Below are 11,388 nucleotides of genomic sequence, written 5' to 3'. Positions count from 1 at the left end.
CTGGGCTGGAGAGATGGCTCGGTGGTTTAAGAGCACTGCCTACTTGTCTAAAGATCCTGAGTTCAATTCCCAGCAACCACATGGTGGTTTACAACCATCTGTAATGAGATCTGGTGCCCTCTTCTGGCCTGCGGGCATGCAGGCAGGCAGACTACGGTGTACACAATAAATAAAAAAGGAAAAAAATCTGCACTTTCTCTACTGTATATATGAAAGTGATGTTTACTTAGTGATATACAAAACAGTTATTTTAAAGAGTAGAACATCCAACCAGGCATGATAATACAGTACTCAGGAGGCTGAGGCATAAGGACAGACTTGAGATCCAGGCCACCTTAGACACAGAGTAAGACCCTGTCTCAAAAAGAAACTACGAACGCAGACAGACATGCGCACGGTTGGCACTGCGCTGCAGCACAACAGCCACTTCAGGCTTCTTTCTGGCGGCAACAGAGATGCAGGGAAGTTACTGACAATGAAGGCTGTTTCTATAGGGCAGAGTGTGTCAAAGGATCCCAGTTCACAAATTCTGTATGCACTATGAAACTACATCAAAATAACATTGGGGCAGGTACTTAACTGAGTAGTACTCCAGAGAAATCTAAAGTGCTCAACCTTTTCACTGTTAGTGTATTTTCATCCTCATTCTCATTCCATTGAAACAGAAAACTCTACAGACATACCAACTTTGCGCTGCGCACGCTCTCTCTAGTCCCCCCAAAAACTTTTAATCAGTTCCAAAGAAACATCTTTTACAATGCTTAAGTTATCAAAAGAAACATCTTTTACAATGCTTAGGGATATCAAAGGAGAAAAGCCAACAATCTACCAAATCAAGTCACTTACAAAACTTGGTTTTACATTTATTAAAAAATACATTTGCTTTAAAATAAGACTTAAAATTTTAACACATAAACTAAGAAGTGATCTTCCAAAATACTTGTTTGTAAATCATTAACACTAATGGAGACACTGGCAGCTGTCACTTTCTTGACACAGTAAGCCATATAAAGGGCAATATACAGTGTTCCAAACCATTCAACTGTCCACAAGCTAATTGGTATGACTGATAATTTTACTTAGCTCAAGAAACAGTTATTTCAGGAACATTTTCTCCTTATATGTAATTTACGTTATTATGAAACTATTTCAAAGGAATTCATTGGGACAGAAAATTGAAGCCTAGATAACAATACTGCTTTACCAAGAGAGAAAAGGGGCAGCCGAAATGTATGGTTTTAAGCAAAAAGAATGACTAGGGTGGTAAAGGCCATGAGCCTTATTGGGCACCTTCCCTCCCTCCGTCTGATGTGATGCCAACCATCTTAGGGAGGACGCACTCACCGGTATGGATCTTCTCGTGTCTCTGAAGCAGGTACTTCTGAATGAAACGCATGTCACACTGACTACATTGAAACGGTTTTTCGCCTTAAAATAATTTGACATCCATACATTAGTTAATGAATAAAACAACATTTTAAGTCACTACTTCTGAGTCTTAGAAGCCCAAATTTTGAAAAATTCTAAAACACCTTAAGATTTAAAAAAAAAAATTTCATTAACAGTTCTATTTTCTCTCAAAAATTTCCTACAGGATTTAAATTTTTACATCCCATAATCATACAAAAATAAAACCTGATTTACATCCTTCTAATAAAAAAAGAGAGAATCTACTAAGAAAGAAAATGAAAGGTATACACAAGTTAAGAAAGCATTCTCTAGGACACCTCAGGTGTTGGCGTTATCTCCTCTTCCTTATCTGCAGTCAAGTCTGACCTGTTCTCCAGGACTGACCATCCCATCCCTCTTTGCCCTTTTACCTATTTTCTTCAGAGTTCACAAGTGTATAAACACCCTTGAGAGAAACCCACGCTTGGAAACACTCCCTCTCTGCTGGAGCCCCGCTTCATCTCAGAGTGCTGGTGGTCTGTTCCACCAGGAAGCCTTGCTTCAGTGCTGCAATGCTCCTTGACAACCTCCCACCACACCTTACAAGGGCAGTCTCAAGTCTCAAATGCCTTCCCACCCACTGTGGCCAGACCTTCACAGAGGTGATTCCTGGTGTTCGCTCGGCAGTGGCAGCGAACCTTCCCCACACCCTCTGTCCTCTGAGGGCAGGGCACTCCTAACAGCCTCCTTGCATCTCCTTTCCTTTGGCTTCTGGCATCACTGCACTGTCCTGGTTCTTCTACTCTCCCTCGCTGCCCTCTCCTTTACCCACCAAGTCATCTAACATTTCCAGCAGCTTCCCCAAAGGTGTGGAATCAATCTTCAGTTCTACTTTCAACAATTTCAGAATTTTTAACTTCTACTTTTGTTAGCTATCATTTCTAATATCTGACTTCCTGTGCTGGTCATACACCTGGCACAGAAAGAGGAGGGTGACAGGTTCTTAATACATTCTTAAGCAGTTTCTCTAGTTAATTAGAGTGCTTTAAGGCAAGTAAGTACCCAATTAAGACTATTAAATGTAAATGTGTATGTATGTGTGTGTGTGTGTGTGTGTGTATATATATATATATATATATATAAAATGTGCTAATTATCTTCTCATTTTAAGTCTTTCTTGCTTTCCTCCTGATAGTCTGTCTACAAATTCTGATTGACAATGCCAAGTTAGCTAGGTTCTAAAGACTGGATGATATTTATAGGAAGATAAAAATAACAATGATAATAATTTTAATGGCCGCAAGCCCACTTTTGTTCAATACCTGTATGAATGAAGACATGTCTCTGTAAGTGATAGTTCGTTCTAAAGGCAGCATTGCAGTGCTCACAAACGTGAGATTTAGGGGTTTTCAAACCAAGTGATCCATCCTCATTTATTGTAAGGATCTAGTTTAAAAAAAAAAGGCAAAAACAAAAGAAAGTTTTTAAAATGTAAGTAAATACTACGTTTTAAAAGGACAGTATAAGCAATGGTCACTGGAGCTTGTAAATTCTTCAGAAATAATCTGGAAAAGATTAGAATAGCAGCACCTTTAACGCAGGAAAGTACAGTGTACTTAGGTTGGGTAAAGGCAGTATAAACCCTGAAGCACTCGCCACCTCCGTGGTCATGCTGATGGCCACCAGAGGAGTGTTCCCATAAGGAGCTGCTAGAATAAGCACAGTTTAATTTTCAATTTCAAATTCTCTGGTATGAAGAGAGAAAAGTCAGGTATCAATCAATTACTGAGACTAACTAAAGCACAGAAAACCAATACAACTTAATTCTATGTGATTGTAAACAGAGAAATTCTATCTACTTGAATAAAATAAACATCAGAATTTTTTTCAACACAAAAAGGTTCAGAACCCATAGCATAATTTTTTTATACAAAAGGACACTATCTAGAGAGACAGCATCTAGCCATATTATCTATCTAAATAGTGTCCACGTGTATGTATGAATATATGTTTATTTGTATATGTTTAATAACTACATATTAAAAAGGATGTTGAACTGAGCACATAAAATAATGGATAGACTGTACTGACTTAAAACATTTTTTGAGTCAGGTAAGAGTTTACCTGTTATTATTTTCTTATTTTTTAGAAATGAGAAAATGAAGTTTCCCAGTACTTTGTCTCATCTAGCACCTCTAAGGTACTGTAGAGCTAGCACTGCTGAACATGTCCTAAAACACTCATCAGATAAACCAGTGGGAAGACAGGAGAAAAGAAACCAGCTTAACCATCCTGAGTATCTTGCAATTAAGAACACTGTGAGTATGGGCTGGACAGTTACCAATAAAAGCTCACCTTCAATCTCGTGAATTCTACCGTACCAACAACTTACTCAGCGTGAGCATTTTATCTGTCAGACACATAGCAGAGTGATAAGAAAAAGGGATTCCTTTTATCCTTACTGAGGAGAGAGGAAAGATGGCAGAATATGATGTAAAGAGAATGTCAGATGTCATGGACATGAGGAGCCTGAAGCAGGAGGACAGAGAGTCCAAGGGCTACATAGCAAGAACTTGAGGCCGAAAAGAGGGAAAGACAGGACCAGATCAGGAGGCAGGAGCCAGAGCTGGGAAACAACTTGGGAGGTGAAAGCCTATAGAAAGTAAGCTAAGACTGGTGGCGCACTAACCAGCACTCAAATGCCGATGCAAGCGGATCTCTCTGAGTCCAAGGCCAGCCTGGTCTTCACAGAGAGTTCCAGAACATCCAGGGCTATGTAGAGGGACCCGTGTTACAACTCACCACTTCACCTCTAACCCATGGGAGGGAGGCAGGCAGGCAACAGATTGCCTAACATAGGAAAGAGAGATCTGGACAGCATCTTAAGAAAATACAAAGGACTGTGGAAACTGACTAGGGCCTACAAACACACAACTACGATCCCTTCTTCAACCCAGAAAAGAGAAGTAGTAAAGAAAAAATGACTTTAATCTTTGGAGTATCTTTTTACTTTAAATTCAGGGAGACAGTTCAGCCTATACTACATGCAAATCAATGATAATTAGTATGCAAATTATACAGGATATTTGGGTTCTGGGCAAATTGCCAACATGGTCAACAATGCTTCAAGTCTATGCACCCAACACATAGAAGGGACACATTTGGCAGGAGATTGGAAGTGGGTGTCACAGCTTCCTGAACAGACAGTGAGAATAAAAGTCTGATTTCTGGCCAGTCAGGTTTCAATTTTTTTTCAGTTCTTCTAAGTCACATAATAATAATGTAAATTAACATTGTACAAAAAGAAAATACACAAACCCTCTTAAAATAGGATTCAAATATGCAAAAAAATGATGCTAAGTATTACATATAATAAATAAGATGATAATACCAGGCTTTCTGCTTTTCACATAGGTTGATAAAAATAAGATCTGAGTGCCAAAAGCCATAGCAGTTCAATGGCTTTCTACAGCATAGCAACGGGGAGAAAAGGCCTTGTAGGCATAGCTCTGGCCTATGCTGCATTCTGAGAAGCGGATATAACCCTTTATGGACAGTTAGGAGTTCTGGGTAATTATTTTCAGCACTGGAAGTCATCATGCTATCTTCATTCAAGTCTTAATTCAACGTAGAATTATATAGATGAAACAGACACCACTACTATTATGGCAAACACACTAAAACCAATCCATCATATTTATAAGTTCAAGTACAAGTATCAAATTCTCAGACATTTTAAATTAAATTTTCTTTTCCTTTGTGAGGCCAGTGTAACAAATATTTTTGTTTACAAGGTTAGAGTAAAATCCACCTTGCCACAAACAAGCATCAATGGCTTTTCCTATTTGCAATCTGTTTGAAATGTATCCACACAAACTTGCCTGTTTTACTCACTGCTATAATCCCAGTATCCAAACGTGGAGTTTGGGGCACAGCAGATTCTGCACCTATCACTGACAGAGTTAGCTGTCTGCTACTCTAATACCAAATAGCCCTCACAACTTAATACTTCATTCTTTAAACAAAAACAAACAAAACAAAAAGTTTTCTAAAAATGTTATTGTCCATCTAGTGGCCTTCAGATCATCCACTGACCATAGAAGGGAGAACATTCCAAGACAAAGTGCAGGCATGGAAGGAACAGCACACTAATTCTGCCAAACTGTCTTCCTCAGTATACACTTGACTTATCCTTTTTATAAAACTTTTATTTATGTATGTATTTTATGAATGAGTGCTCTATCTGCATGTATGCATGCATGCCAGAAGAGGGCATCAGACCCCATTATGGATGGCTGTGAGCTGCATGTGGTTGCTGGGAATTGAACTCAGGTTCTTCACAGTCAATGCTCTTAACTGCTGTGCCATCTCTCTAGCGGATTTGGCTTATTCTTGTTTACACCCTTTCAGGATCTTTTTAAGTTTTGTGATCCAGTGATTTGAGACATTTACCCTAAAGATTAGCTGTCTTGCTTGTTATTAGTAGCAAAAAATATTTTTGCTTTGCTTTCCCGCCACTCGACATATGATCACCATGACGGCAGAAGAAGCTGGAGGTTAATGTTTTAATTCCTAGGACATAGGAGACAGCAGTTTTTAGTTTTGGTTGGGGATTCTGTTTTGCTGGCAAGCATGTTCAGAGTCCAGAGTCCCAAGCTTGGAATTACAGGAGGTGCCCAAGCCTTTAAGCCCAGCACTCGGGAGGCAGAGGTAGGTGGATCTCTGAGTTCAGGGCCAGCCTGGTCTACAGAGTAAATACCAGGGCTACACCAAGAAGCCCTATCTTGAAACCCCCTGCCAAAAAGAGAAGGAAGAATTTTCTTCCTTCTCTGAAACAATGGCAGAGTAAAAGTCATCTGATTATGCTGGTCAGAGCCAGTCCCTCACATTCAGTCTCCTTCAGGATTTTATTGTCTCAACACCACATTTTACTTATTAGCAACTTTCATTTTCAAATAGTAAGCTTTATCAGTGTCTGAATATGAAACTCACTATGTCATAAGAATGGTCATTGACTCATATTCGTCATACTGGCCTTGAGGGTTTAAAAGACTTGTGTATGGGGGGTGTCAGTTTGCTCCGTCTACCATATGGGTCCTGACAGTCACCCCATCTCACTGACCGCTGGTCTTAGAAAAGTCCCTCGTGTTTCTCGAGTGCAAACAAGCAGGTGATAGCCTCTAAAAGATGGTGATAGCCTCTTCTCACTATCAGAATCTTCTTAACGGTTCACCTCTATGGAAAACAATTTCTCCACAATGCAGTCACTCTTTGGGGGAAACCAGATTAATGGATTACTAGCATGCTACTTTTCTAATTTTCTTCCTTCATTTTCTCATTAGCATTATGTTTGCTTTCCTATTTTCATTTCTAGTCTCAGTTAATCTTCAAAGATAGTTCTTCCAAAAACCAATGGGACATGGAAAAGAGTGTGACAAATGTCTAACACATCCATTCTGCTTCTTTTAAAGTATTTTTTTCAGATGGATTTAATCCCAGCACTTGGGAGGCAGAGGCAGGTGGATCTTTGTGCGTTCAAGGCCAGCCTGGTTTACAGAGTGAGTTCTAGGACAGCTAGAACTACACAGAGAAACCCTGTCTCAAAAAAACAAAATAATAATAACAAAAAAATACTTTTTTCTCATTAACTCTCTTCCCGGACCAATGGTATACACTAAACTGCTGGGAGATGACCATATGGTTCATAATCCATGTATGTAACATGCCATCCTTCAGGAGTTCAGCGTCCTCTAAACAATCGGCTCCTACTCAGACCTCCTAAGGGCTCTAAAAACAACCCACTTCCTTTCCTTAGCTCTTGTCAGGAGACTGAGCACTCAAATTATTTGTTAAATGAAAGGGAGAAATACAACAAAATAGATGTAATTAAAATCATGTTGCTTTTCTTAGTTGATTACTAAAGGGTTTGAAAAGCCTAGCAATTGTCTATACTACCTGATTACAAGAATATTAAATTTTATTAAAACACTTCGTAGAATCCATGAATGTTAAGGAAATAATAACAAAATTCTTTTGAGCTGGAAAACGTCTCATAAAGGTAATAAAAGTCAATGGCAATACTTCATTTATCAAGATTTAAGAGTCTTCAGCTTACATGTACATCATAACCACATAACATTCTTTTCATGTATATATACATACCTCCCCACTTCTGCCTCCCCTCCCCGCAAGTAAGAATCTTCACAGATGGAGCCTAAATGTCTGTACCTGGAAAATGTGCCACAGGCAAGCAACAGAGCCTGGGAGGTGGGGTGTTCAACCACTGACAGACTCCACAGGCTTCTAACAAGTCTAGCTATCTGTAATACAGAACAATGCAGATTTAAAGGGGCAAAACAAAGTGATGCTGAGTAGCCCACAGATTCAGCAATGTAACAATGAGTAGCCTGTCCTTAAGGAATGAGACAGTGAAGCAAGCAGAGGCACTTCCAAAGTTCAATGCTCAAGTCTCCACCGTGAGGGGAAGAACAGTCCCCTCACACAGCTCTTTCACTATACAGGTGATTTCAAAGGTTTATTTACATCAGCACTGAGACACCAGAGGGTGATTTTTGATTAAATGGAATATTTGTGGTTGGGGCATAGTAGGTACTTCAGCAGTATGTAGGGCACCTATCTGGCATGCATGAGGCTCTGGGTTCTAAACCAATCTACTTCAGTCAAAGCAGCTCTTTACACCCCTCACCCAAAAGAGAATCTGACATTTGAAAGAGAAAGTGACTACAGTTTCCTCTATTTTCATAAACAGATTATTTCACAATGGAGAAAATCCCTTAATCTAGATACTAGTCCTCAACCCAGTTACAAAGCATTTCATCTACTTTAAGATGGCAAAGGTTCACAACATAACTACCGCTTGCTGTCTGCAGCAGCTGATGATGGCGGAGCAATGTGCCACAACCACAGCTAACCTGACGGGAGCTCTGATCTGTTCACCAGATCCAATCTGACACAATGACAGCATTGGCTGCAGATACTGGTGATGGGCAGACCAAGGTTTGGAAAAGGTTATGAAGGAGACTAGCCCTTTAAAGATAGTGAATTCTCCTTCTCACACCATCTACTACATATTATTTCTAAACATTCACCCTCTGACAACTTTCCCCAAAGTCATAAACACTTTCTTACTATAAACCCAAGATAAACTTGTCTGTCTTCATGTGAAAATGGCAGAATAAGTTACTGACATAAAATATCTGAACTATGGCACTAACACACTTTTGAAGAGATAGGAAAAAAACTGGGTTTACACTTCAAAGTTCTAACACTTCAGACACACACACACACACACACACACACACACACACACACAAATCGCTCTTCTGGAAAACTGCAGATCAATGTCAAAAGTAGCCACACAGTTCTCTGTCCACTACATGTAACATGTAAGAACAATTTTTGTTTGTTTTTTGTCCTTTTTTAAGACAGGGTCTCTACACCGTTCTAGCTGTTCTGGAACTCACTCTGTAGAGCAGGCTGGCCTCAAACTTACAGAGATCCTCCTGTCTCTGCCTCCCAAGTGATGGGATTAGAAGCATATGCTACCACTCCCTGCTGTGAAGAATTTTTTTTGAAACAAGGTGTGTGTTTGTGTGTGTGTGTTTGTGTATCCCTGGCTGTCCTCGAACTCAGAGATCTGCCTGTCTCTACGTCCTGAGTGATGGGATTAAATGTGTGCACCACCACCGCTCAGCTGTTGTGAACAATTTTAAAGTAACGATTTTTGTTATTCTCACTTATATCTGCTCTGTACTATTTACAGTACTTCACTGTTCTGAGACCTCCCTAAAAGAACTGACCTGAAATGCTGTCCTGCGTATCCTGCACTTAGAACAGGTTGTCTCTCATTTGGCTACTACATTGATCAGGACAAAATACCTTGGTGGTGCTTTTAGAAATCATCAAAAACCTGACTTAGACAAACAAAACTCTGCATATACAATGTGTTTTGAGAAATGCCTCAGTAGGTCTGCGAATATAACCAGAAGTAAAGCACCGGCCCACCACAGATTAGGCACGGGTGTGAGCCTCAGCACTCTCCTCACACTCACCAAGGCCTAGACAGCAATCGCAAAAGGTTCTGGGTAATCCTTCACTGGACGTCAGTGAGAATCTCAGAAGGCATTCAATTGGGACTGCTGGAGGGTTAAGTGGTTAAAAGCTTGCACCATTCTTGCAGAGGGCCTGGGTTTGACCGCCAGTTGTGAGCAGGGAGCTTACAAAGCAACCACTCCTCTGGGAAACCGCAAATCAATTAGCCACACTTTTTTTTTGCCCACTATACGTAACAAGCAGGCAGCTCACAACTACCTGTAACTCCAGTGGCAGGAAATCTAATATCCTTTGGTGCAGGGGAGATGGGTTAGAAGTTAAGAGCACTGGCTGTTCTTCAGAGGTCCTGAGTTCAATTCCCAGCAACCACATGATGGATGGCTCACAACCAATCACCTATAGTGGGATCTGATGCCCTCTTCTGGCATACAGTCATATATGTAGATGGAGTACTCATATACATAAAATAAATATCTTTAATAAAAAAGAAATCTATTATCCTTTTCTGTCTTCCAAGAGTAACAGCATTCATAAGCAAGCAAGCACGTGTGCGTGCGCGCACACACAATCAAAAAATAACTGCCAAGTGTGGTAATGCACGCCTTTAATCCCAGCACGCAGGAGGCAGAGGCAGGCGGATCTCCGAGTTTGAGGCCAGTCTGAACTAGAAAGTAGCCAAGGTTGTTACAGAAAACCCTATCTCAAAAAACCACATCTCAAAAACCACAATAATAATAATAATAACAATAACAACAACAACAATAACAACAACAGGCTGAGGAGATGGTTCAGTAGTTTACAACACTTGTTGCTCTTGCAAAGGACCTGGGTTTGGCTCACAGCCATCCATAACTCCAGTCCCAGGAGAGGATCCAATACAGATACCAGGCATGTATGTAATGCACATACATACACTGAGGCAAAATACTCCTATAAATAAAATAGATCAAAGTTTTATAAAATTAAAACAATGAAAGTAAATCCTTCAAAAAAAAAAAAGAATTAAACTACAGACTAGCACCAGAAAAACGCGGTAATAAAATATCTAGGAAAATATATAACTTAGCACATATATAGATTTAAAATCTTGAAACAGAGGTAAGAGTCTTCCGGAGGACCCAGATTCAGTTCTTAATGCTCACATGGTGGCTCACAATCACCTATAACTACAGGTCCACAGCAGCTCTAAATCCTTTTTCTGGCCTCTGCAGGCACCAGGCATTCATGTGACACTCATATCTACACAATAAAAAATGCACACAATAAAAAATAAATAAATCTTAAATTCTCAAAACAGATCCCCCATATGTAAACAAGTGAGCACAAAGTAGAACAATCAACTATTATTGCAGTTTTAGTAGTTAACTTTTCACAAACCCTGAAATTACTGAGGAATTTGATTTGTTGATGTAAAGAACAATAACAATAAAAACAAATCACAATCACTGAGAAAAACAAGAAAGGGGATCAGGGAGAAAAAGGATTCCATAAAATGAAACACAAACTGTCAAACAAATAAGAAATATGAATTCAGTATGACCCAAAACAAAGAAATACGATTCCAACACAGAGTGACTTCATGGTAAGCTACAGAGGCCAAGTCTGACTGACCCCCTGCCCCCGCCCCGTGCTCTCAGGAGTGCAGGCAGCACCAGTCACATCTACCCGGGAGAGATATAACTTGAACAACAGTGGTGGAAATCAAGCATATACCCTCTGATTCTATAACACAATCATAAATGTACAGCACTGGCTCAAAATGGAGATGAAAAAAAAATACAACACAGCAATGCTCAAGAAAACAATCATTAATTATAACATGACCTGGTCAAAGTAAGACAGTGCATAAGAAAAATGTTTACAAAATTTTATAAAGCTGGGAATATAGCTCAATGGTATAATTCTTGCCCAGGATGAGCAAGGACG

The 11,388-nt window shown here is 39.8% G+C and overlaps 1 protein-coding gene across 3 annotated transcripts in view; it reads right to left on the bottom strand.

The window, feature by feature from the left end:
- Positions 1-11,388, bottom strand: part of Znf148 (zinc finger protein 148) — a 123,585-nt gene that overhangs the window by 33,386 nt on the left and 78,811 nt on the right. For all 3 annotated transcript variants that reach the window (XM_005344866.2, XM_013351452.2, XM_026785706.1), the window contains exons 6-7: positions 2,712-2,835; positions 1,345-1,428 (exon numbers count right to left, since the gene is read on the bottom strand). In XM_005344866.2, coding sequence (XP_005344923.1) covers positions 1,345-1,428; positions 2,712-2,835 — 208 coding nt within the window. The remainder of the gene's footprint in view (positions 1-1,344; positions 1,429-2,711; positions 2,836-11,388) is intronic.

Source organism: Microtus ochrogaster, chromosome 2 (assembly GCF_000317375.1).
Source record: "Microtus ochrogaster isolate Prairie Vole_2 chromosome 2, MicOch1.0, whole genome shotgun sequence".
NCBI classification, from domain to species: Eukaryota; Metazoa; Chordata; class Mammalia; order Rodentia; family Cricetidae; genus Microtus; species Microtus ochrogaster.
The sequence above is the reverse complement of the archived record's forward strand: the minus strand, read 5'-3'. Positions and strand labels throughout refer to the sequence as shown.